At 46.5% G+C, this 27,500-nt stretch overlaps 2 protein-coding genes across 4 annotated transcripts in view; both read right to left on the bottom strand.

Annotated features, from left to right (window-relative positions):
- Positions 1-16,085, bottom strand: part of pgm2l1 (phosphoglucomutase 2-like 1) — a 28,839-nt gene extending 12,754 nt beyond the window's left edge. The window contains exons 1-8 of one of the 3 annotated variants that reach the window (XM_062552623.1): positions 15,594-16,085; positions 15,286-15,463; positions 12,033-12,200; positions 8,558-8,664; positions 6,685-6,769; positions 6,288-6,371; positions 4,609-4,802; positions 1,533-1,722 (exon numbers count right to left, since the gene is read on the bottom strand). In XM_062552623.1, the coding sequence (XP_062408607.1) occupies positions 1,533-1,722; positions 4,609-4,802; positions 6,288-6,371; positions 6,685-6,769; positions 8,558-8,664; positions 12,033-12,200; positions 15,286-15,384 (927 nt within the window). In that variant the 5' untranslated portion in view covers positions 15,385-15,463; positions 15,594-16,085. Of the gene's footprint in view, positions 1-1,532; positions 1,723-4,608; positions 4,803-6,287; positions 6,372-6,684; positions 6,770-8,557; positions 8,665-12,032; positions 12,201-15,285 lie in introns of all 3 variants that reach the window. The other 2 variants (XM_062552624.1, XM_062552622.1) reach the window with 2 other exon arrangements.
- Positions 16,086-16,638: 553 nt separating this feature from the next.
- abcg1 (ATP-binding cassette, sub-family G (WHITE), member 1) overlaps positions 16,639-27,500 on the bottom strand; it is a 33,227-nt gene continuing 22,365 nt past the window's right edge. The window contains exons 7-15 of the mRNA XM_062552436.1: positions 26,351-26,474; positions 24,379-24,493; positions 22,933-23,093; positions 22,417-22,518; positions 21,879-22,047; positions 21,185-21,285; positions 20,427-20,585; positions 19,760-19,878; positions 16,639-19,510 (exon numbers count right to left, since the gene is read on the bottom strand). Coding sequence (XP_062408420.1) covers positions 19,282-19,510; positions 19,760-19,878; positions 20,427-20,585; positions 21,185-21,285; positions 21,879-22,047; positions 22,417-22,518; positions 22,933-23,093; positions 24,379-24,493; positions 26,351-26,474 — 1,279 coding nt within the window. The 3' untranslated portion in view covers positions 16,639-19,281. The remainder of the gene's footprint in view (positions 19,511-19,759; positions 19,879-20,426; positions 20,586-21,184; positions 21,286-21,878; positions 22,048-22,416; positions 22,519-22,932; positions 23,094-24,378; positions 24,494-26,350; positions 26,475-27,500) is intronic.

The following is a 27,500-nucleotide window of genomic DNA, read 5'->3' as shown; positions in this document are numbered from 1 at the left end:
TCCACAACCTCTAATAGATGGTCTTTATTCATTGTGTTAAGAGCTATGGACGGAGCCTGCACAAAATCGGTCACAAGTTGAGAAACCATAACGTATAGACCAAACCAAATCAATCGACTACAAACAATTCGAATACCAAACAAACAGACGTAATTTCGAGGGAAACAGTAGCCTTCCAACGCCCTTCTAAATCCCCAAACCCCACTAAATCGTGGACCCTAGTCTTCAGACAGCGTAAGGCCGGGGAATTTAAGCACTAGGACCTGCTGGTCCAAAGCCCGTAAGCCCGAGAGAGTCGTTGATTTAAGAACAACCCCACAGACCTCGGAAGTGCCCCCGAGACGACTGCTACCAAGCCCCGTACCGTCCAAAAATAACAAACAAACAAAACAAACTGTGCACCCTAAGATGCACACTTCGCCTACCAAAGGGCGAGGAAGTTAAAATTCAATCAGGTCTATCAAATTTCGCGCATTTAATAAAATGCGCTCAGTTATAATGAGCAGCACAAAACGGCTCCTCAAAAAAACCGCAAATTTAATGAAACGAGAAAGATTACAAATATTATCAAATCAATCAAATACCAAATAGTCTAAATATACCAAATATCAAATAGGAAGTTATCGAAGTTATACACACTCCGTCCCCCTTCAAACAAAGCACTACGCACTAACCAATAATGCCACTCTCCGATGAATAAGCTCACCGAAGACGAGACATCCAAATCCAAAATTCCAAAGACCGAAATCCAAAAGCTCCAAACAACAATATATGTATATTTTTAGACGAGCGCCCATTATGTTACGTCCACGAAGGGAAATAACATGGATGAGGCACGGAGTAGTTTTGAACAAGCGCTTTAGAGTTTATTGCGACCAACGTTGCAGACAAAAACAGACAAAGCACAGGTGTAAGGTAGCGACTGAGTATAAGTCCTTCAGGAGGCAAACAACTCAGGTGTTCAAAAGGCCCAAAGCCTCGTGCTTGCTACCCCGTGCCTCCCGACAGAATGGAAGCAGGCAGCCTATAAAGGGTCAGGTGACCTGTGCACCGGTACACCATCTCCACTAATCAGCAATCAGCAACTCAATCAATACCATACCAATCAGCACACCTGTGAACAGACAGACGCAAAACAAGAACACAGCGCAGGGAGGAAGCCACGCCCACTGGGGCGTCACAGTGTGTGTGTGTGTGTGTGTGTGTGTGTGTGTGTGTGTGTGTGTGTGTGTGTGTGTGTGTGTGTGCTCACCAGCACAGACAGCCCCTCCTCTGGGTTGGGGCAGGTGACGGTGGAGAAGTGTGTGTGTGTGTGTGTGTGTGTGTGTGTGTGTGTGTGTGTGCTCACCAGGACAGACAGCCCCTCCTCGGGGTTGGGGCAGGTGACGGTGGAGAAGTGTGTGTGTGTGTGTGTGTGTGTGTGTGTGTGTGTGCTCACCAGGACAGACAGCCCCTCCTCGGGGTTGGGGCAGGTGACGGTGGAGAAGTGTGTGTGTGTGTGTGTGTGTGTGTGTGTGTGTGTGTGTGCTCACCAGCACAGAGAGCCCCTCCTCAGGGTTGGGGCAGGTGACGGTGGAGAAGTGTGGGTCGGGGTCCTTCTGCTCGGGCACAGCGATGGGCGGCGGGAAGCCGCACGCCTGGAAGGCCTTCTGCACGTAGTTGTGCGCCACCCCGTGGAACGACGAGTGCACGAACCTCAGGGGGGACTGAGCGTTCAGCTGCCTGGGGGGAGAGGGGGTGCGTTAGGCTGGGCGTTCAGCTGCCTGGGGGGAGAGGGGGTGCATTAGGCTGGGCGTTCAGCTGCCTGGGGGGAGAGGGGGTGCATTAGGCTGGGCGTTCAGCTGCCTGGGGGGGGGGGGAGAGAGGGGGTGCATTAGGCTGGGCGTTGAGCTGCCTGGGGGGAGAGGGGGTGCATTAGGCTGGGGGGAGAGGGGGTGCATTAGGCTGGGCGTTCAGCTGCCTGGGGGGAGGGGGTGCATTAGGCTGGGCGTTCAGCTGCCTGGGGGGAGAGGGGGTGCATTAGGCTGGGCGTTGAGCTGCCTGGGGGGAGAGGGGGTGCATTAGGCTGGGGGGAGAGGGGGTGCATTAGGCTGGGCGTTCAGCTGCCTGGGGGGAGGGGGTGCATTAGGCTGGGCGTTCAGCTGCCTGGGGGGAGAGGGGGTGCATTAGGCTGAGCGTTCAGCTGCCTGGGGGGAGAGGGGGTGCATTAGGCTGGCCTGGGGGGAGAGGGGGGGCATTAGGCTGGGCGTTCAGCTGCCTGGGGGGAGAGGGGGTGCATTAGGCTGGGCGTTGAGCTGCCTGGGGGGAGAGGGGGTGCATTAGGGGCAACTCACACCAAAGACTCCCAACGCAACGAGACCGAGTTGCAGCAGTGTGAATGAAATGTTGCAAGTAGTTGCAGGCTGTCGCAAGCCGTCGCAGAGCATCCAATTAAATTAGTCGCAGTTACAGTGCAAGGTTTTGGCCTCATCTCGTCGCGAACCTTTGGTCTGAACCCTACTTTAAAGGCTATCATCATACAAGGCCTGGGATCACACAGCTTCTCCTCCACACACGCTAAAGTGCGTAAATGAGCCGTTATACAGCAGTTCAGATAAGGCCTGGGATCACACAGCTTCTCCTGTGGACATCTCGCTTCCTCTCCCTGACCTTCCCTCCACACAAACAATAAAGTCTCTCTCTCTGTGTGTGTGTGTGTGTGTGTGTGTGTGTTCATCTCGCACGCCACACAAACCCCTGCAGAAGACAGACTGCAGGGAGCTCAGGTTACAGGAAGAGTCTGTTTACAGGCAAGTTCAGGGCATGGGGGCATTATTTAGACCTGGGGAGACATTGTGTGTGAGCTTTCCTACCTGTGTCCAAGCAGCAGCTAAGGCAGTGTGTGTGAGCTTTCCTACCTGTGTCCAAGCAGCAGCTAAGACAGTGTGTGTGAGCTTTCCTACCTGTGTCCAAGCAGCAGCTAAGACAGTGTGTGTGAGCTTTCCTACCTGTGTCCAAGCAGCTTGCTAAGATAGCGGTTTTAGCTTTGCAACAAAAACACCTTGTGTTGGTGCCTTCACACCTAGTGAATGGGCATCTATGTAAAATGTCATCTATGATCTATACTTAATAGATCTGAATAAAGAATAAAGAATAAAACTGGATGATAATCCAGCTCTATATCATATATTTGCCTCAGGACTGTGCATCCCCTATTTGCAACCAGCGAGATGGATCATTCTGCCCCAGTTGGTACCAGCCCATGCCATGCTATTTATCATAACTGTCCCTGGCACAGAAGTGGGTCGCTAAGGAGCCAGACATCCTGGGTTAACCCTTCGTGATCCAACAGCAATTGGGGATGAACCCTTCTGAAGCCTTGGCATGAAAGAGGGCATGAAGGCCTTGGCACGTGGGCACCCACATGAGTGTGGCACAAAGCATTAGCCGCTTGATTACATTAGATGCCACAGTTTCCTATACCATCCTGCCCGCCAGCGGCAAACTCTGCCACCAATGCCGCGTCGATTACCATGCAGTTCTATTTCTGTCAGTGGCACTATATAAAGTCCGTTGTACATCGAATGATTGACAGGTGTCAGTCGCTGATGTGCGTCTCACGTATGTCAGCGCTTACACTACTCACAAAATGTCAGGGATATTCGGCGAGAGAGAAATGTGTTGGCCTTTGTTTCAATAAATTGTTTGAGATGAGGAAATCACCATTACATGCTTCTGCTTAAATGCCCTACTTTCATGATATAATACCACTGTAGCTTGAACTTTTTACATTTCCCATAACTTTCACCCGAAAGCCAGATATCCCTAACTTTTTGAGAGTAGTGTATCTTGGGAAAGAGTTTGGCTTATAACCGAAGGCTTGCCGGTTCGAACCCCGACCAGTAGGCAAAATGTGAGCCAAATATCCCTCACGGGATGAAAAGAATATACGTATACTTCTATATAGTCAGCGCTTATATGCAGAGCGTTCTAGGCAGCGTGCTGCACGCTAGCCTCTACTGTACGCTAGCCGCTACCGCACGCTAGCCGCTACTGCACGCTAGCCGCTACTGCACGTTAGCCACTACTGCACGCTATCCGCTACTGCACGCTAGCCGCTACTGCACGTTAGCCGCTGCTGCACGCTATCCGCTACTGCACGCTAGCCGCTACTGCACGTTAGCCGCTACTGCACGTTAGCCACTACTGCACGCTATCCGCTACTGCACGTTAGCCGCTGCTGCACGCTATCCGCTACTGCACGCTAGCCGCTACTGCACGTTAGCCGCTACTGCACGCTAGCCCCTACCGCACGCTAGCCGCTAATGTACGCTAGCCGCTACTGCACGTTAGCCGCTACTGCACGCTAACCGCTACTGCACGCTAGCCGCTACTGCACACTAGCCACTACTGCACGCTACACGCTACTGCACGCTATCCGCTGCTGCACGCTAGCCGCTACTGCACACTAGCCGCTGCTGCACGCTAGCCGCTACTGGACGCTAGCCGCTACTGTACGCTAGCCGCTACTGCACACTAGCCGCTGCTGCACACTAGCCGCTGCTGCACGCTAGCCGCTACTGGACGCTAGCCGCTACTGCACACTAGCCGCTGCTGACCCCCGCTGACCTGTGGAAGCAGACGGTGGCGAGCTCGTCCATGTAGAGGCGCGTGATGGTGTCGAGCGGGTCGCTGCGCAGCGGGCTGCTGTCGGCCAGGCCCTCGTTCCAGGACTCCGGCCACGGCTCCGCGCTCTCCTCGATGCAGCGCAGGATCTCCTTATCGTGCGGCGCCGAGATCTGCGCCCCGTTGTGCCAGTACACCTACGCCACGGGGTCAGAGGTCATGACATTAGGGGCAGGTCAAGGTCATGACATTATGGGCAGATCAAGGTCGTGATATTATGACCAGGTCAAGGTTGTGACATTAGGGGCAGGTCAAGGTCGTGACATTATGGGCAGGTCAAAGGTCACAAGGGTAGGGGCAGGCTTCACTCAAGAGTCATAATATTTTAGAGTGCTGGCCAAATTATAAGATATAATTGAAAAACAGGAAAAAAGGCCGCACCATGCATAAACAATCACCATTTATTCCACAGACGCGTTTCGACGTTCTGCCTTCCTCTGTGTGTGTGGAATAAATGGTGATTATTTATGCATAGTGCGGCCTTTTTTCCTGTCTTTCCATTGCAGGTCAAAGGTAACAACATTACAGGCATCCCGTACATGGAGGAAGCTAAGCCCCAAGACTAAAACAGAACTTCAATGGAGACTTTTAAAAATGATTCAAATCTAAACAATTCATAGTCGATGCTAACATAACACTAACTTAAAGTGCTTTTGAAACACTGTGGACCAGTTGGCTGCATCTCAACAGCAGTCTGGTCGTCGTGCCAACAACTCCCGTAGATGTGCCACCTCATTATCGTCAACACTCCGGTGAAGCAGGGCAATGCCAAGCATCTGCTCCCCACTCAAAGGCAGACCCATCCTCCATTTAAAGGAACATTTCACCGTTTTTTCATATTACTATGTTATTCCCATAATAAGACGAGTAGTGACTCGACCAAGTATGGTGAGACAAAAACGTGGTGCATTTAAGCAGGTAAAAGGGATAACTATATTGTGTGGCGGAATAACATTGGGAGCACTTAGACTCTGCGCAGTAATATCCTCACTCCAAAGTGAAACTGAAAGTGCAAGAGCGAGGATATTACTGCGCCACAAAATTATACAGTAGTTATCCCTCTTACCTGCTTAGAAATGCACCACGTTTTATTTTGTCTCACCATACTTGGTCGTGTGACTACTCGAAAACATGGAGGTGTTGTCGCTTCTAACTTCATCTCTGTTTGGATCCTAATGAATGCATTGGGCTAGCTAAGTGCCATCAAAACGTGAGAGGTATGTATCAACTCGTCTTAATCAAGGGAATAACATAGATTAATATGAAAAAACGGTGAAGTGTTCCTTTAAGACGTTACAGGAGGACTGATTAGTCGGGCTTGTTTGGTTGTGTCTACTCCTTGTGAGTTCATGTTTATACTTAAACAAAGTCATGGCAATAAAAAAAAAACTCATCCCATTGTGGCTGTGACATGACTAGAAATACACAGTGAATTGTCCTGTATCTATGCCCATAGGTGCTACTTGGCTAATATAAGCTTAAAAACGTGATGGTGAGATGTTCACTCTACCTTGTATCCGTTATCTTCTTTGGGGTGTGTGAGGCTGTGCTTGTATCTATGCCCTTATGTGCTACTTGGCTAATATAAGCTTAAAAACGTGATGGTGAGATGTTCACTCTACCTTGTATCCGTTATCTTCTTTGGGGTTGTGTGAGGCGGTGACCATCACCCCTGCTGCCGCACCCAGCTTCTTCACAGCGTAGGGCTGGAAAACATGCCAAGATTCGCTCATCAACCTCAATCAACACAGTCCTTTAAAACAAGCAAATCCTCCAATATCCTTAACGTTGTCAAGCTTACTACTGACCAGCACAACGGCAACAACTGATTTGTTTCAGGTTACTGTGACAATGTTGAATAAACAAAGTTTAATCACGCACACTCATATTACGTATTTGGGTGCAGGATCAAAAATATCCGGTTTAGAGAAAAGTGAAAATCTGCAAATCGGAGAGCTTTTATTTATTTATCAAGTAACGTTTCAAGCCCTGAAATGCAATAAACTACACATTGCTTACCACAAAGGGAGTAGGCACATAGGTGGAGAAGAGATACACGGGGATGTCTTTACACAGCATAACAGCCGCAGTCAGCCTGGCAAGCCTGAGAACAGAACAACACAGAACAACACAGAACCAAAAGGGGAATCAAAATAAACCACAGGCAGAAATACATCCTGCTCTGTCATGCACCCACGCAAATAGATCCTGCACCGTCATGCACATTTGGTGCTAGAGCAAGCGCGAATCCAAGTCTGTGATTCTGCAACTCTTAACGGAATATAATATACGATACAGTCCCTCCTCTCCATCCATCTAGTGTGATGGAATACTCATTCATTCATTCATCTATCTATCCATTACTTCATTCATTCTTCTATCTATCCATTACTTCATTCATTCATCTATCTATCCATTACCTCATTCATTCATCTATCTATCCATTACTTCATTCATTCATCTATCTATCCATTACTTCATTCGCTTCTTCAGTCACTTAGAATAGAATAGAAACACTTAGAATAGAATAGAAACCAGTGGAATGGAATAGAATAGAAACAAATCAAATAGAATAGAATAGAAACTTTAATGGCCATACAACAATGCTGGTGGTATTTAGTGTTGGTGGTATGATCATCCATCCAGCCATCCATTCATTCATCCATCTAGTCAGTACATTTTCTAAGTCATCAGTTAAAGTTATTGTGGTGAGGTACACCAGTTTGGGTTGATAGTGCACATCACACATCACACATCACACATCACACATCACACATCACACATCACTGTCATGCTCATTTTGTCGAGTCAGTTTAGGAGATCCTCCACCAGACGGGATGGGAAGAATGCCACCAATTCCCCAACTCAGCTGTCTCAACTCCACACCGGAATGGGAGCGATCCGAGGAATGCTGCATTTGGGAACGCAGGACGCCTCAGTGCACACGCGCGCGCGCGCACACACACACACACACACACACACACACACACACACACACACACACACACACACACACACACACACACACACACACACACACACACACACACACACACACACACACACACACACACACACACACACACAGACACAGACACACACACACAACACGACTGGACAGTGCCGCACGGGACGCTGCTGCACGGATCCGGATCTGGCATTAAGCCAGGCATGCTGTGACATCATCACAGAGCAACATTCCCATCCCGTCCCCGCTCCGCTCCGCTCCCACACGGAGATCCTATTTCCAGGGTAACGCACTGTACAGCACGAGAACCGGACCCAGCCTGCTGCCCCCCCAGCACTGATCTTACTGTAAATGCCTCCCCTGCCCCCCCAGCACTGATCTTACTGTAAATGCCTCCCCTGCCAGCCCAGAATAAGCCCCTCATGTCAAGCACTACCAGCACACGCTGACCTGCCGTCGTCATGGCGGCCACATAGAGTAGCTCACACAGGATTCCCCCCCTCTTGGTGTAGGCTGGTGGTGCGGTTTAAAAGGTCAGAGGGTAAGAATCTAAGCCGAGAATCCCCTGGTGTATAGAAGAGTACAGTAGAGTACAGTACATGCTATGGTATGGTACAGTATGGTACAGTACAGTTACAGTACAGCCTGTGAGTTGAGTAGAGGCAGGAAGGTGGGGGGAAAGAAGAGAGAGAGAGAGCGTGGGGAGGAGGAGAAGAGAGAGAGGGGGGAAGAAAGCAGAGAAGGAAAAGGGAGGGGAGGAGGGAGGTGGGGAGAAGAGAGAGGGAGGGGGGAAAGAAGGAAAAGGGAGGGGGGAGGTGAAGAGAGAGGGAGGGGGAGAGGGGTGGGGAGAGGGAGAGAAGGAGAGAGTGAGGGAGGGGGAGAGGGGTGAGGAGAGAGGGGTGAGGGGAGAGGGTGTGAGGGTACCTTTCACTGGTGCACCCACTGGCCTCCTGGGCGCGTGTGTCGTAGCCCACCACCAGGCCTCTGCTCCCAAAGTCAGGGAAGAACTTGGACAGGTATTTGTACATGCCCTGCAGCAGGAGACCATAAACACAGACGTTAGCTCTCCTCTCTGTGTGCCCTGCAGGAGGAGACAGTGAATACACGCAAACACATCAACACACACACGTTAACTCAGGCTAGTTCCCGGTGTATTCCCTGCAGGAGGAAACAATAAAACACACACATAAACACACACACACACACACACACACACACACACACACACACACACACACACACACACACACACACACACACACACACACAAACACACACAAACACACACACAGACACACACGTTAGCTCAGGCTAGTTCTCTCTGTATGCCCTGCAGCAGGAAACAACAATAACAATAATAACAATAATATTAACTGTTTTCTAAAGTGCAAGATGCTGAAATGTTTTTTTTTTTATTTTTTTGCTTTTTGGGATTTATTTTTGAGATCTAAATACCATGCTCACATACCCATCTGGAACACGTTGATTCATTTAAACAACACTTCCAACAACGCTTACCCAACAACCTGGACCCAACATGGTCCCAGTGTCTGAGACTGGCAGTGATCCTGCTTGTACTGCTCCAGACTCATGACTTCAAAAGAGGCTTTCAGGAACTGTGTGCTATGCTGACAAAATGGGCTGCCTTACTGGATCAAATCTGTCGCAAAACTATCAGGTAATCTTGGAGGTTTGACATTCTTTAGAAAAGCTTTTTTTAAGCTATTCTTTTTTTTTTATTATTTCATAACACTAAAACTGCACGGCACGGCACCTAAGCACTTCTTGCACATACGCTGTAGAGCCCTGTATAAATATAAATATATGACATACATATATAAAAGGAAAAGGACATCTCTTCAGTTTGTGCATTTACACTATGCCACGGAGGGCTCTTCAGCCAGTACATTTATCTCCCCTGGAGTGTCAGTAACCACATCTTCTCTTATATTCGGCTCCTTTTGAGTTCATTCTGACACTAAACATCTTTTTTTATTCAACTTCGACACACACATAAATCGTTCAACATTTTAACGTGCTCATTCACTAGGTGTAACACACAACCAAGTCAGGGTACAGTAAACAGGTACACTAAAGCAATGCAGGTGTGTCAGTGACCACACAACCACCACACAACCACCACACAACCAAGTCAGGGTAAACAGGTACGCTGAAACAATGCAGGTGGCGGTCCATGGGAAATTTGCGCTGGCTGAAAAGCCAGGAAGTACGTGGCATATAGGCAGTTGTTTACCTTTAGCATATAATATGGCTGGATTAAGGACGCATGTGTAAGAGCAACAGGCCTTTCTCCAGCACATCCAGACTGCATGATGCCCATATGTGAGTGGGTGTTATTGTGTTGTAGGGATGCAACGGTTTTCAATAATTTATTGAACCGTTCGGTTTGGCCTGTTCGGTTCAATAGACTCACCTAAACCGCAATATTTCGGTATACGCGACATTAAACTTTTTATTTAATACAAGGTTATTGTGCGCGCGTAGCCTGGGAGCGATAGAGAGGAGTGCTTAGGACCCGGGGGATGCGTTTTCTCTGACTGTTCAGCTTGCCTCTCGTCAACCTTGCAACAACCAATCAGAATTTTACTGAATTTCCCAAGAGCCAATAAGCGCGTTGAAATGCAAATGAAGGAGTCATGTGAGAAGAAACAAACTTTACCGGCGGCTGCATGATCATGGCGACATTTGAAGTAGCCCACGAACAAGGCAAAAAGACCGTCAGTAAACAAAGCACAGTGTGCATTGCAAGCACTGCTTCACAACGATCACCTAATAAAGGTAACACATCCAACATGTCGGCCCACTTGCGCCTTCATCACCCGGCTGTAACCTTAAGTGGAGCAGCACGGAGAGTTAGTTTGCCACCGAAAACCCAACCATCCATTGCTGCAGCCTTTCGACAACAATATTCCTATAATTCCCAAAGACATAACGAATACGACGGCGTATTAGGGCCACGTATATATACTTTGTAAAGACGCAAATTTGCCACTTTAGAAGGTCGAAAATTTGCCACATTATAAAGTCTGTGTGTAACAGTGTAACCGGTGGTTTCTGCCCTGCGTTGATTGCTCGCTAGAGTAGCCTAAGAAAGCGTGACGCCGACACAGCTGAGTGTATTCTCTTTTTGATAGTTTACTGGAAAATATTGTAGGGATGGGAGGTTATAGGAGATGGGGAGGCTGACATGTCATTCCAAACTCGGGTCATTTATTTTCCTGACGTTGTACATGCTAGGCTACGGGCAGCGGGAGGTGTCCACTCGAAAAACAATAAACTCACTGCTAAATCAGTCAATCGCTCGTCCACTCGTCAATCACACAACTCTCTCGCACACACACGCACACACACACACACGACAGGAGACACAGGGGAAACAGACACTTTGTGAAGTGGCAAATTTGCCACTTTCTTCTCGGAATATTGCCCCCCCTGACAACAGGTTGCAATAATGTTCATTTCATTGTTCTAATATTTTTAATGCTGCACTGCACTTTTGTCTATGTTTACATTTTTTACGTTCATAAAAGAGGACAGGGCAGGCACTCCCAAATCAAATATCCATTTGAAACTACACATAATACTACCTCACCAATTATTTTGAGAAGATTTTCAGAATTGTTCACTACTTTTTTGAGGGTGTATAACAGTTAAGTATTTTCTTTAAATGTGTGAAGAACAGTGAGTTTATTAAATAAATAACTACACATTACTTTATGCTGCACTGCACTATGGATAACATTGCCTGTTTATGACAGAAGGCAATGATGGTGTTCTTTTCTTTTAATACATTTTTGTGATTCTGCTTCATCTGTGTCAGGCTATGCATTTAATATTTTCTCTGCAAGTGTAAGTAGAAGCACATTGTTGATTTGAAATAGAAAAGGCAAATATAGCCTCCTGTATGCTAGAGCCAAGATAATATTGATATATTGAAACCGAACCGTTACCGTGGCCCAAAAACCGTGATACAAACCGAACCGTGGCAAAACTGTACCGTTGCATCCCTATTGTGTTGTGAGCGTGTATGTACATGTGCGTGTGTGTGCATGCGTGTGAGAGAGAGCAAGAGAGAGAGAGCGAGAGAAAGAGAGCAAGACACAGAGAGAGAGAGAGAAAGAGAAAGAGAAAGAGAGAAAGGATGAGGGAAAAAGAGACACAGAGAGAGAGTGAGAGAGAGTAAGAAAGAAAGAGAGAGAGAAACAGAAAGAGAGAAAGAGAAAGATAGTTTGTGTGTTGATGAGACAGTGTTCTGCACCGGCCTTGTGAATTCCCCTTATTAGAATGACCTTGTACTTGTGCATGTGTATGTATGTGTGTGTGTGCATATGCATGTGTGTGTGCGTGTGTGTGTGCACGTGTGTGTGTCCCAGGTCACCTGTGTGGACTGGATGACGGTGAGGTCGTTGATGCGGGAGAACCCCGCCCCCATGGCCGCCCTCAGGCCCGCCGTTCCGAACGCCATCCTGGAGCACAGCCTCTTCCGCAGCTCCGGAACGTTCTCCTCCCCCGACAGCACCTCGATCTGCGCCCGCGTCAGCGCATTCTGCAGCGCCACAGCACACCAGAAGAGGACAACGATTATCATTATAACACTAATAATAATAAATACATAAATAAGGAGACAAAAAGGTCCAGGGTGCTCAGGAGTCCAATCCAGTATGTGAAGGGTCTCCTTGGGGTCGGCAATTCATATGAGAGAATAAGAGTTCAGGGTGAAGAAGGCAGCGTATGCCGCTACGCGCTACGCGGGTTGCTTCTCCCTGTTTTTAACCTTCATTATGAAATAGCCAGTCAAGAATAAAGGCTTTTGAACTTTGGAAGAAGAGTGCCTTGGATTTCCTTTATTCTCAAATACATAAATAACTTCCCTCTTCAGTATGTTGATTTGTGGTGTGCTCTTTATCTGAGTGTTTTCAATTTTCTTCGGGTACTCTTTGGTGCAAGGTCAGTATCCAGAAGTCAAACAAAGAGAGAGAAGTTTATTCTCAGACCAAGCCACCTCTCTCTCTTCACTTTCTAAGAATAATAACCAAGTGTAGCTAGGTGTGTGTTGTATTGAAGTGAGACGTTAGACAACAAAAAAATCCAGATATCCAAAAGATCACCATCACCATTTCACCATCAAAAACAAAATGACCAACAAAGCAAAAACATCACCAACACAACTAAATAAAATCAATGACTTGTCTCTTCACGTTCCAAAAATAATAGGCGGCGGAAGTTTGAGGGCTGTTCTGGAACCCTGGGAACAAACAGGCAGCAAATAGAAGCCCTGGACCCTGTCCTTAACTGACATCACTGTTTTGTTTTGCATTGTCTGGTTTTACACATATTTATATTTCATGAGAACAAACAGTAAGATAAAAAGGCAGAAGGCTGACAGTATTATTTTGTCCTCTGCACTTTCCTTTAAAGAGATGTTACGATAAGCACAGTGAGTGACTACTGTGTATGATAATGTGCTAGCTAGTCTATATAAATAAACAGATATGATGAAATGACTACAACCTCAGGCCTAACACTGAACATAACACTGAATATATGGTCTGTTTTGGCTGTGTAATAAAAGCCATATTTGGGCAACCTTCTGGATTAAGGACTAATCCCAACATTTGGACGAGTCTCATGTCAATCACAAAACAGGAAAGTCACGACATGTGTCCCTTAAAGCATGGAGACTTCCACTCCTCCACCACAGTCACGTCTAAATGAGAGATATGGGCGACGATGACAGACCTGGTGATTCTAACACCACGCCGGTAGTTGGTTTCCCGAGCCTACGCCCGCTGGTCTATTCTACATCATGTACACCTCCCACAAGCACGCACTTCTTGAAAGGGTTGTGGTGGAGCATGCAACAATGCATGCTGGGAAATCGAGAACACAAACTCCTCCCAAAACCAAATTGCTAGGTTCGAGGGATTGCTGTTATTCCAATGTGGAATCCCCTCTTGGGTGCTTACAGATTTACTGAGCGAGATCTGTGAGCGCTTATTATGCCTGTCTCTCTATCCAAAACGCTCGCCGTACGTACACTATACGGACATATCTGACCACGGCCAGCTGTATTCCAAGTCATTGCTGACCACACAATAAATATGCGTGTTATTTCCTCTAAGTAAGCAGCACGCGAGTGGAGACCAAAAGTGCCTGTTCCTGTGACTTCCTGAACTGGAATGGACCATAAACTGCAGGGCTATGCAGAGCTGCTGGGTCGACCCTAGTGAGCAAATCTGACATTTAAAGAAAGGGGGGTCAGCCAGCTGAATGGCCTTTTGGGTTCCCCTCCCACCAGCCGTGGGGACTGCTCACAGTGCTCTCTCCGTCACCGCTGAAGAAACAACTCTGTTTTGGTGAATTAGCTCAAGCAGAAGATTTGTAGTTTGCGTTGAAAAATAAAATAAAAAAACACACTTACAAATACAACTCATACATATGTATTTCTGTGCTGCTGTGGTTACTCAAACATGTTGCATGTGTGCTACACCAAGACTCGAAGAGAGTGCTGGCATAATGAATCCAATGGCTGACTACAACACACCCAGGAGACCGAGGAGAACTTGTCTAGCTCAAACGGTGGTGTTGCCAGGCTGCAGGCTAAAGGATGATTTATGAATATGCTCGGTTCTTAGAGTCACACTGCTCTGACTAAGAACTGAGATCAATTCTCTGCTTTGCTGATCTTGAGGCCTTCTCTGAAGAAAGAAACTGCCATCAGTGTCAAACTGCACTGTATATCAACTGCAGTCAAAGGTGCTGCTGACAGATTTCTTATCAGTGTAATGTTTTTCTTGGCAGTCTTCCTAATAGGTTGCAGAATGCTTAAGAGATAAAAAAAAAAAATGCTGTTCAATCAATGCATTATCAGCTTACAACTGCTGGCACAAAAGACACCTGACATGATATCCATTGTACAAACTCGAGTACAGATGAAGAGAACAGTGCATGCCTTGAGTTCCATACAGTCAAGCTCCTCAGAATAGCATGACAGGCAGTCTTCCGCTGAACTCAGGCAGTGGAGAGGAGCAACATCTCTCCTGCCAGCGCAGTTATTGTTGAGATTACAACCCTTCTCTAAGTCAATGACTTAACAGACAGGTCTATTTGAAAAGTGCATCAAATATTAATTAGATGTGATAATTAAGGCCGCACTGCTGAAGACATGCATCCTCATGGAAACAGCAGTGTCAAGGACTCTCTCTGTGTATTAAAGCAGCATCGTCATCATCATCTTCATCATCATCTGTCTGTATGAAGTGGAGGGCTTTCCGGCTCGCTATAGGTGCCCCCTGCCACATTGCCAAGAGATGCCAGAGATATTGTCAGGTGACTGGGGATGGGGGATTAAGAGATCATAATATATTGGATTATCCATTTGTAAAGGCATGTTCACGTCACCTTGGATAAAGTATACCTGTCTTAATGGCTTCCCATAAATATGCAAGTTTTTCTTGAACTAGTGAAATAGACTATGCACCTGGAAATAGCTAGGCTACTACCCAAACTCGTATTTAAAATAATGAGATAAATTAGTAACTACAACGATCATTTTAGAGGCAATGTGCACGGCTATGGACAGAGAGAGATGTTGGTTTTCCTCACATGACATTGCAACAACTACTACTCACCCTGTCCCAGGTGATCCACTGGTAAATGGCCTTATCCAACTGGGGGTCTCCCGTAGCGTGGCAGTTTTGGTTAGCGTTCATATCGCCGTTGTCTCCCATGGTGCGTTTCCAGAAAATAAAGCGATTTAACACGTCCTAAGCACTTCCACAGTTGACGTTAGCTTGCTAGTATGCACAACTGTTAACACAAAAATAAAAGGCAGATGCACAGTTATTTACTTGGCTAAGCCATTCAATCCCATTTGCCAAATGGGTCAGTAGCGGGTGGCTCAGTCACACTCAACGAGTAAAGTAACGTGACAAGCTACCCTGTAATAAAGTCATCGGACCTTGACTGTGCCGCTGCGTTTATCGAAGCTTTGATGTCCTTTCAAAGTTCGGTTAGTGTGAAGGCCTATGATTTCCAAACTCCCCTGTAAAAAAAAAGCTAACTCTATTTACTGGTGATGTGCACAGTGACATCAGACACATCCCGCACTATCAGCCATAAAACTACACCACAACAGCTACGAAATGTGGTGACTGATCACGCACTCACGACGACCGCTTGCTAGCCACATGCTGGAAAACATAGCTGCCGTTAGCTGCAAAGTCAGATAGATTACACTAATACTACAGTAGCCTACAGTTAGCTGAGTAACCAGTGTACAGCTTCCTCTGTTTCGTTAACCGAGCAAAGTGTCCGCATTCTCCATTCTTTCAGTTGCTGAAATCCACAAAACATCAAATGTCGAGGCCAAAAAAACTGTCAAAAGAAGTTGTTTTGCTTCACCCGCAGGATAGTAACATGGATTGGACACTTTGTCGCTATGATGTGTGTAGAAATCGAGTTGCATTGTGGGAAACGTAGTTTTAATTCTTCACCACAAAGTTAAGCATCATTTGGTCGACAGACAGTCCTTTTAAAGTGTTAATAGATTATAGCCTGGAAAAATCCAAAGTGATTTACGAGGTAGATAGTCATGTGACTCAATTAGGAAACGTTTGCATCACTTGCATTGCGACGGGCACTTAAACTTCGAAATCATCAGCCTTATTTACTTCCTACTTCATGACGATATCAGTAGTCAGGAAGGAATGCATGTAGGTCTACCTTTGCTGTAAATTAATTTAAACTGCATATTTATTTATTTATTTATTTATGTATTACTTTAACTAACCTATCTAACTTTAAGTAGCCTAAACTAGAACTAGGCCTACAACTACAGTAGGCTACTAGCATACAACTAGGCTACTACTACCACTAATAATAAAAATAATAATAATAATAATAATATAATCGTTGGTGGTGGTGCTATTGAACATCAGGTGATCAAAAACAGTGAATGATCAAGTTATTAATTAACACAACAATTTGGAAAATATCATGTATTTATTAATTCATCTACCAAGAAATAACATCACAGTTTTAGCTTACATAAAATGTCCAGAATCTATATGAATCCCATATTTGAACACCTGAAAACAAAATAATAATAAAATACAGCATCCTAGACAGTGCTCAAGTGGGAGAAAATGCTTTTATCTTCTCCTTTTTTTCTCTTTTTTCTTTTCTTTTTTTCACTGAGCCATTTTAAACAAGGGGAACTATGGAAGGGAAGCCAAATACAAAAATAATGCCCCATATCCTAAGATACTCCGTTGTGAGTTCTGGTTGATCCCATACCCAGGGGTGCTTTATACATAAAAGTACTGTACATGGCATTAACTCTTGATTTGAACAGGTCCACAGTAAAGGATATAGAAAGGAGTACTCATAACAGCATCATAACACTGCAGTTACAGCTTTGATAACATTGCAATATTTTCACAGTAAAATTCTGGGGACCTAAACAGATTGTACAGCTGGAGATAGTCTAGGTAAAATCGTAACATATCACACACAAATAATTAAAAAAAAGATCATCGTCATATTTAGCAGAAGCACACTCTAGACGTTTGCATTGATGCTTGCTTAATGGTGTATATCTTATGTTTACATGGAATTCCATTTCGTCCTTGGAGAGGATTATGCAGACAACTAATTATATTCGAAAGCCACTGGCCTGTCAAGTCACAGAAGATGACAGAGGCCACTTCTTAATTATGCAACGAAAAGATAAAGAAAAATCAAATGACAAATCAGCAGTGTATTTTCCCTTAAGAGGATGACGAGTGAATCAGTTAAACTTTGTTAAGTACACACTACACCCTGATATTCCCTGCTTGCATGACGTCAGTCGTTTGATTGTGGATTCAAACATAGCACAACATAAACACTATATCAACGGAAGGGACATTGTTGGGATGAACTAAACTTAATTGAAGCTTAAATATGTAAAAATTCATGGGCTCAGTCTTTCTGTTGTGATTTGTAGACGCTTATCACAGGGGATAAAAGGCAGTGTGGAACAGTGAAATAAAAAAGACATATAAAAAGAAAATATTTCCTGACCACAGTTGTAAACCACTGTAGAAATAAGCAAGCTTTGTTTGACCAAACAGTATGTGACACACAATTGGTTTACAATTTTTAGTTCAGTAATGCTCTTTTTGTGATGACTTATTGATTGGTGGTTTATTTTTAGTTTAGTCTTTCTTCCCAAAATTGGTATTTCCAAATACTCTTGAGGTTTACCAGTCTGGCCAGCGGTCATTTTCCTTTAACTGAAGTAAACAAAAAACAAAAACATGAATATGGACAAGCTGCCACATAATTTCACCAAGAAAGCAACTGAAATAAAGAGGGGAATTCACTTGGACCCGTGTGATGAGTGATTTTGCAGCCTCCCACTTGGGACAAATCGCTCAAAACGTCTTTATTCAAGACATGTGTGTGACATCTCAGTGACTGATATGCAGTGCATAACCTATTACGAAACAATGCATACAAATTGCATTCCTAGATAAGTTTTGTTCCTTAGAAAGACTGATTGAAGAAGTGAGCTTTATCCTCAGGGTGCAGAAAATCAACAGAGATAATTGTTTATACATTCACTACTCTGGATCACTGGTTATCCGGCCCTGAAGCCTTTTAGGACTTTTAAAGCTTTGTGCTATGAACCAAACTATAAAAAAGACCATGCCATGTATCCATACACTCAGGCAGATTTTATTTTGATTGTCCGTTGCTGATTTGGTTTCCAGACGAGTCTATAGTGCCATCATGACCAGTGTGTGATCTGACAGTTGTTACTACCTATAGATTTTGCCTAAAGGTTTATCTGACCGAGAAGAGTCCAGCTCTCCCCTTATTGTGGTCCTGCCCCGTCGCCCCTTGTGGTATCCATCCACAAGAGACAGAGGTAAACACTACTGCCTTACCTAGCATCCAAGACAAAAAGACAAAATCCTATACTTCTGCACAAACCACACACATTGAGGGAGCTCCCGTTTTTGTTTGGGGAGGGAGAGGGGGAGTTTGGTGAAAAGTGCATTTAAGTCCTCCGACTCACAATCGACCACACGGCGTAGCAGAGGACACAATGCAAGTCTACTACGTCACATTCATCACAGACTCTGCGAAGGCTCTGCCAAGACCGGACCGCCGTGCCCAGCTGGACCGGTCAATATGAGATGTGCGCCACACGGCCCTGCGCCCCAAAAGCACACAGCATGCACAAGGACACCCCCTGGACTCCCTGTGCATTGGTGCTCCAACGCCAGGCTCATATATATGCAGAATGTGTGTGTGTTTGTGTCTGTGTGTGTGTGTGTGTGTAGGTTTGAGGTCATGCTATGTTAAGGGAAGGATAGCCTCCTTGAGTGTTTGTTTTTTTTTGTCTTCCCTATATCACACGCATCCTCTTGTTGTCCGTGTGTGTGTCCCTATATGGTCCACTCTACGCTTCCTGCTCTCTCTATCACACGCATCCTCTTGTTGTCCGTACTGTATGTGTGTCCCTATATGGTCCACTACGCCACTACGCCTCCTGCTCCTGCCCTCTCTATCACACGCATCCTCTTGTTGTCCATATGTGTGTCCCTATACGGTCCACTCTACGCCTCCCGCCCTCTCTATCTCTCAGCGTTGATCTTGTAGCGCAGGACGAAGTACGCAGAGAGGCGGAGCGTGATGAAGAAGATGCCCAGCACGATGAAGTCCAGGTACAGCTTGGCATCCTCCACGTCCAGCTCCTTCAAAATGGCCTCGGATTTCTGAAAGTGACAGATCTCGTCTTTTTCGCAGTGGAGGTCCTCCCGGTCGAGGCCGTAGATGGACAAGATGACCCCCTCAAAGCCGTACCTGCAGGGAAGGCAGGGACGAGGAGTTTAGTGAAGCTCTCTTGGCTTCTGTACTTTTGAACATTTGGGAAGTTTCTTCATATTGAGAGAAAAACCTGTAGGCCCTTGTTTCAGAGCTGAAATTGCATTGCTATTCTGAATGGACCCTGCCGGAAGCTTCTGTTATTGTGTTAAGAGTGCGTGCTCAGAGTGATCAGCACTGGGATATTGTCCAACAAATGGCAAACAATTACTCATCTGGGCAACTCACCTGACATATGAAATGTATGACATCCATTGGAGGTATGTTGGTATCGTATCAAAACTGACGAAGAAGCCAGAAAACAGCAACACTGGAATGGCTGTCACCGGACCAACAAATGTTGCCACCTAGGATGAAGACATACTTGTCAATATAAACCCCGGAGTCGGCCATTTTAAATATAGTCACGACATGACAGGCAAAACAACAGGCTATCATTGTTTTGAATCAGTATCAGCTTCCAAGCACAGCTCCTCATTAAAAGCTCCATAGTTTCACTGAGTCTCCGTCTGACTGAAATTACATCTGTGCCAATCGATAATCGTGTTGTACTTTGAGAGCAAGGTTAACCAGAGTCAAATTCCTTGTTTGTTTGCACAACAAAGCCAACAAAGCTGATTGTGATTGTGATTGTGATTGTGACTGTGATTGCGATTGCGATTGCGATTGCGATTGCGATTGCGATTGTGATTGTGATTGCGATTGCGATTGTGATTGTGAAAGTGAGGAGCTGTGAACAGAAACGCTCACCTGTAAAGAGGTGGACGCGGCACCTAGCTGATTGTGATTGTGATTGTGATTGCGATTGCGATTGTGATTGTGACTGTGATTGCGATTGCGATTGCGATTGTGATTGTGATTGTGAAGCTGAGGAGCTGTGAACAGAAGCCCTCACCTGTAGAGAGGTGGACGCGGCGCCGATCAGCAGGCCCAGGGACTGGGCCACCAGGGAGGTCAGCGTGCCCAGAGCCAGGAAGAGGATGAAGCGCACCGCCTCCGAGGGTTGAGCGGTCATCCAGTAGACTATGGAGCAGTACGCCACCGGGAACACCACCTTTACAGCAAGACATCAGTACACATTCACAGGAGATGTTAGGGTTGGGGCTAGTGCCTGCAAAAACGGCTATGATGTACTGGTGTAATTTCTAAGAAGAGGTGGTGGACTGATGTAAAGATGATCCCCTCACATTTCTACAAAAATAAAATACATTTACCGGTAAATAAATGTAGATACATTTACGTCTTTAGTTACATAAACTAATTTGTCCAAAATATGCCTTTACTGATTTCCCCTGAATCCCATTCCTAGTTATGTCTATATACGGTTTCATTTCATAGTTTACATGATACAAAAGAAGAATAATAACATACATATTAAAAGCACTTCCTATTCATATCATTAGTAGCATCTCTTTATTTTTGGAATGAGAAAGTGTGTGAAATGCCCCAGAGTGGCGTTACGCAACAGCAGAGAGGGATTTGGTTTAATCAGGACGATGGTATTCTGACCTGCCGCTCCAATCCGTCACGTCCCCCAACAATAAATGTAACAGCTCCAGAGCAGTCGCGCTGGCAATTACATTTTGGGATAAAAATACCGATGGGCATTTTTATCCCAAAAGCTAAAGCGGGAGCCCAAAAGGGCGTCCTTACCTGAAAAGGAACATCCGCCATGGTCTTGGCCAGGTAGTAGGCCTTCAGGCTGTACCAGTAGTTTAAGTGCTCCCGCAGAAATACACCCATCTCCAAAGGAACTACAAAACACAATTAAGACAAAAAGTGGATTTCATTTCTTCTTTTTTTTTCATGCAGATGATACACCTCAACGCAGTTAGCCATATGATGCCTACATTTTATATATATTTTCATTTGACAAAAAACAGAAATACATTTTCATCATTACTAACCAATTAGTCAAATAATACAAATGCACCACAAATCATAATCTGGCATGGGTAGTAATAATCTGGCATGGGTAGTAATAATCTGGCATGGGTAGGAGTAATCTGGCATGGGTAGTAATAATCTGGCATGCTGGCATGGGTAGGAGTAATCTGGCATGGGTAGTAATAATCTGGCATGGGTAGGAATAATCTGGCATGGGTAGGAGTAATCTGGCATGGGTAGGAGTAATCTGGCATGGGTAGGAATAATCTGGCATGGGTAGGAATAATCTGATTGTGAACGGTGTGAGCAGTGTTTCAGGTGTGAGTGTTAAACGTGGCGATCCTCACACGTCAAATTTAAACAAAAGTGTCGTGGCACACTCGGAACTTCAAGATAATACTTTTTTATTGACCAACGTTTCGGCTTACGCCTTCATCAGGGTCATTTTCAGGATACTCACAGGTGAGCACGGTGGGCATGAGAGCGGCGAACATCAGGAACAGCATGGAGAAGAAGAGGAAGCCCGAGTTGCTCAGCACCTTCTTGGCCTCGTTGCCGATCCCCAGGTAGAGCAGCCCGATCAGGATGCCGATGCCGATGTGAGACGTGATTCTCAGGTGCGTCAACACCTGGTCACACGAGGAAGAAACGTGAGGGATAGAGAGAGAGAGAGAGAGAGAGAGAGAGAGAGAGATGGGATCAGTTAGAGAGAGATGGAACACAAACACACAAACAGAAAGAAAGTGCACTTTTTTGTGCACTAGTTTATTCAAAGTTCCATTTTGAGATTAGCGTTCTGTTGTTCTGGCTTATGCTGACAACTGATTCTGTTACATCTCCACAATACACTCAGAGCCTTACTTAACGGTTGGTTAGTGACATCATCTGTTCCTATTTTTCATTGCATAACTAGGTTCCTGTCTGAGTGAGAGGCTGTTTATGTTGGTATAGTGTTATTGCAATACCTCCCCTGTCCACTGAGTGGCAGTGTGTCTTACCGAATCGCGCAGGATGCTGATGAAGGTTCTCTTGAAGAGGATGCAGAACTGCGTCATGCAGCTGGCTGAGAAACTGTGGCAGCCCTCAGAGGAGGAAGAGTCCTGCAGGAAGAGAGTGATGCCCTCATTACATCTCTACACACAGCCACAGCTCACATTAGCAATTAGCATTTTTCATGGGCTTATAGATAGATAGATAGATAGATAGATAGATAGATCATTTATTTATCCCCAATGGGAAATTCAAGACATTATGACAGTACCCAAAGCAGCTCAAACAACATACATAATGTTTTGCCTATAGTTCAGGCCTAATTTACAACAAAGAAAAAAAAACAATTTCCAAACCAAATTTTGTTAGAAATGCAAAAGTTATATAATATGATTGCATGCAAAATGAAAGGTTGTCTCTAGTAACATTTCTTCCATATAATTCTCTTAAGAAACATAATAAAATTAAACTAATATTTCAGTTTCAGAGTGTTTTGTTGCGGTGTAGTTCCCAGAGGCGCGTACCTCGTCTGAGACTCTGTGCCACAGGAAGGGGTTGAGCGGGCCGGTGCCGTTGCCGTTGCCGTTCATCTCGCTCTTGTAGTCCTTCTCACACTTCCTCTCCTGCACGGCCTTCACCAGGCGCGCCGTCTGGTCCCCGTACTCGCCCGACGCCACCTCCATCACTGCGCCACCGGGAGCAGAGCAGGAACAGGAAGTGGGGTTAGAGGCAGAGCAGGAACAGGAAGTGGGGTTAGAGGCAGAGCAGGAACAGGAATTGGGGTTAGAGGCAGAGCAGGAACAGGAAGTGGGGTTAGAGGCAGAGCAGGAACAGGAAGTGGGGTTAGAGGCAGAGCTGGGGTGGAGCTCATCCCTCCCGCTACTCCTACGGAAGACCCACTCCACGTCTGCCCCTTCTCCAAACCTGAAGCTGACATCCCGGCCCTGTCCAGATGTATTCTTCCTGTGCACTTACAGTAACACAGGTGATATCACTGATTGTCTGATCTACCTGGCTGCTAATTAGGATGAGCTGGTTTATTAAATGGTTGGATAACATACTAGGCAGGACTTTTACTTTCCTCTGCGACTGCTCCACACATACCTGACTGAGATCAGGCTCAGTAAAGGGCCCTTTACAGAAGTCAGACCCACTCCATGTCGCCCCTTCTCCACACACACCTGACTGAGATCAGGCTCAGTAAAGGGCCCTTTACAGAAGTGAGCTTTAACATGAACATCACCCCAACCCTGTTCCTAACCCCTGACCTTGACCCTGACCCCTGAACCCTGACCCCTGAACCCTGACCCCAACACTGTTCCTAACCCCTGACCCTGACCCCTGACCCCAACCCTAGGACGGAATGTCTGTATGAAACACCGTGATTGATATGTCCATTGCTGTGTAGAGTAATTTTCAATTTCAATTTCGATTTGATTTCACTTATAGAGCGCCAAAACATGACACATGTCTCACAGCGCTTTACAGAGTGTTAAACATTCAAAGAGAGCCCATGAGTAACAGGGGCGAGGAAAAACTCCCTAGAATTGGAGATACATATAGGAAGAAACCTCGGACAGATCCACGACTCAAGGGCCCAACCCATCTGCCTAGGGTCAGTTACAGTAGAGTTAAGTCAGTATCGGAAAGTTCAAATAGTCCAGTGTAGGGAATAAATGGTCCATTAGTAATATAGTCAGAGTTAGCAATTAGAGTAGAGTAGAGAGGAGTGTGCTCACCGAAGTCGGCTGGGTTGTGGTACGTGGGGCAGTTGTGTTGTGCTGTGTTGTGCTGTATTGTGCTGTGCTGTGCTGTGTTGTGCTGTGCTGTGTTGTGCTGTATTGTGCTGTGTTGTGTTGTGCTGAGAGGAGTGTGCTCACCAAAGTCGGCTGGGTTGTGGTAGGTGGGGCAGTAATAGAGTTAGAGTTAGCAATAGAGTAGAGTGTGTGTGTAGAGTAGAGTGTGCTCACCAAAGTCGGCTGGGTTGTGGTAGGTGGGGCAGTTGAGGCCCAGGTCTCTGAGGTAGGGCACCAGGCTGGACACTCGGCCCCTGTATATGCACTGGCCCTGGCTCAGCACGTACAGCTGCAGCACACAACAGAGACAAGAGCAGGCACCAGTATTAGCACTCATATACAAGAGAGACAAGAGCAGGCACCAGTATTAGCACTCATATACAAGAGAGACAAGAGCAGGCACGAGTATTAGCACTGAGATATACAAGAGAGACAAGAGCAGGCACGAGTATTAGCAGATTTAGCACTCATATACAAGAGACAATAACCAGGCAGGAGTATTGCTGTGCTGTGCTGTGCTGTATTGTGCTATGCTGAGTTGTGTTGTGTTGTGCTGTGCTGTGCTGTGCTGTGCTGTGCTGTGCTGTGCTGTATTGTGCTATGCTGAGTTGTGTTGTGTTGTGCTGTGCTGTGCTGTGCTGTGTTGTGTTGTGTTGTGTTGTGCTATGCTAAGTTGTGTTGTGTTGTGTTGTGCTGTGTTGTGTTGTGTTGTGTTGTGTTGTGTTGTGTTGTGTTGTGTTGTGTTGTGCTGTGTTGTGTTGTGTTGTGCTGTGCTGTGTTGTGTTGTGCTGTGCTGTGCTGTGTGTCTGTGCTGTGCTGTGCTGTGCTGTGCTGTGTTGTGCTGTGTTGTGTTGTGTTGTGCTGTGTGTCTGTGCTGTGTTGTGTTGTGTTGTGTTGTGCTGTGTGTCTGTGATGTGCTGTGCTGTGCTGTGTTGTGTTGTGTTGTGTTGTGTTGTGTTGTGCTATGCTGAGTTGTGTTGTGTTGTGCTATGCTGAGTTGTGCTGTGCTGAGTTGTGCTGTGCTGTGCTGTGCTGTGTGTGTGTGTGTGCCATGCCATGTGCTGTGCTGTGCTGTGCTGAGTTGTGTTGTGTTGTGTTGTGCTGTGCTGTGCTGTGTTGTATTGTGTTGTGCTGTGCTGTGCTGTGCTGTGCTATGCTGAGTTGTGGTGTGCTGTGTTGTGTTGTGCTGTGCTGTGTTGTGCTGTGTGTCTGTGCTGTGCTGTGTTGTGCTGTGCTGTGCTGTGCTGTGCTGTGCTGTGCTGTGCTGTGTGTCTGTGCTGTGCTGTGTTGTGCTGTGCTGTGCTGTGTTGTGTTGTGCTATGCTGAGTTGTGTTGTGTTGTGCTATGCTGAGTTGTGCTGTGCTGAGTTGTGCTGTGCTGTGCTGTGCTGTGCTGTGCTGTGCTGTGTGTGTGTGCCATGCCATGTGCTGTGCTGTGCTGTGTGTCTGTGCTGTGCTGTGCTGTGCTGTGTTGTGTTGTGCTATGCTGAGTTGTGTTGTGTTGTGTTGTGTTGTGTTGTGCTGTGCTGTGTTGTGTTGTGTTGTGTTGTGCTGTGCTGTGCTGTGTGTCTGTGCTGTGCTGTGCTGTGCTGTGCTGTGCTGTGCTGTGTGTCTGTGCTGTGCTGTGTGTCTGTGCTGTGCTGTGCTGTGCTGTGCTGTGCTGTGCTGTGCTGTGCTGTGCTGTGCTGTGCTGTTCTGTGCTGTGTGTCTGTGCTGTGCTGTGCTGTGCTGTGCTGTGTGTCTGTGCTGTGCTGTGTCTGTGCTGTGCTGTGCTGTGTGTCTGTGCTGTGCTGTGCTGTGCTGTGTGTCTGTGCTGTGCTGTGCTGTGCTGTGCTGTGTTGTGCTGTGCTGTGCTGAGTTGTGTTGTGCTGTGCTGTGCTGTGCTGAGTTGTGTTGTGTTGTGCTGTGTTGTGCTGTGCTGTGCTGTGCTGTGCTGTGTTGTGCTGAGTTGTGCTGAGTTGTGCTGTGCTGTGCTGTGCTGTGCTGTGCTGTGCTGTGCTGTGTTGTGCTGTGCTGTCCTGTGTTGTGCTGTCCTGTGCTGTGCTGTGCTGTGCGGTGCTGTGCTGTGCTGTGCTGTGCTGTGCTGTGCTGTGCTGTGCGGTGCTGTGCTGTGCTGTGTGTCTGTGCCATGCCATGTGCTGGGTCACCTTGTCGAAGAGCTCGAACAGCTTGGCACTGGGCTGGTGGATGGTGCAGATGACGGTGCGGCCGCCCTGGGCCAGAGCCTTCATCAACGACAGCACCTGGAAGCACGAGGAGCTGTCCAGACCACTGCACACACACACACACACACACACACGCACACACACACACACACACACACACACACACACACACACACATACACACACACACACACACACACACACATACACACAGGACACACACACACACACACACACACACACACACACACACACACACACACACATACACACAGGACACACACACACACACACACACACACACACACACACACACACACACACACAGGACACACACACACACACACACACACACACACACACACAGGACACAAGAGAGGAGGCCAGTCAGACAAGAAATCCTTCGGACCCCAGACAGGCCTCAGAGAGAGAAGGGGGATTCGTGCCGTCTGAGAACGCTCGTCTGTCTGGGCGTCTGGGGTGCATGAACAATCTCAAGGACTGACACACACTTCACAAAGATGAATACAAATTCAAGACCGCTTCTGAGGAATGGACTTGAGCCCCATCCCTTCCCCCCCCCCTTCTCTCTCACAACACACACACACACAGGACACACACTGAGGAGTAGGACCCTGAACAGACTCAGGGCCTTTGTCAAATGTCGCCTTCAAATTTCTTCAGAGGTACGGCTGTCTAGGATGACAGCACTACAGGGAACCACAAAATCCTAAACTAAAATGATAACTTATTTTTATACTTAGTGTGGAAGAATAATGCAAGTATGCAATAAGATGCTCGACTCAAAACGATGGTGTCTCAATGGAAACCATAGGGGTGTGAAACTGTATTGAAGTCTGTTCTAAAGTCTTGGGTTTCCTACACATCAGTCTTGTCACACCCTTGCTGATGTGCTCCGAGGGCCTGGCGGCGTTAAGCTGATCTTTGGCAGAGGTGGCCATAAGCCTGAGCAGATGAGCTAAGTGAGCTTGGGAGCGCTCTTGGCCGTGTAGCGGAGAGAGAGAATGAAATAAAGAGAGGGAGAGAGGGATACAGAGAGATACAGAGAGAGAGAGAGAGAGAGAGAGAAAGGGAGAGAAGGAGTGCTCCGCGCGTTAAGCTAGCAGAGGTG

This window comes from Sardina pilchardus, chromosome 13 (genome assembly GCF_963854185.1).
Source record: "Sardina pilchardus chromosome 13, fSarPil1.1, whole genome shotgun sequence".
Taxonomy (NCBI): domain Eukaryota; kingdom Metazoa; phylum Chordata; class Actinopteri; order Clupeiformes; family Clupeidae; genus Sardina; species Sardina pilchardus.
This window is presented reverse-complemented; position numbering and strand designations above follow the sequence as displayed.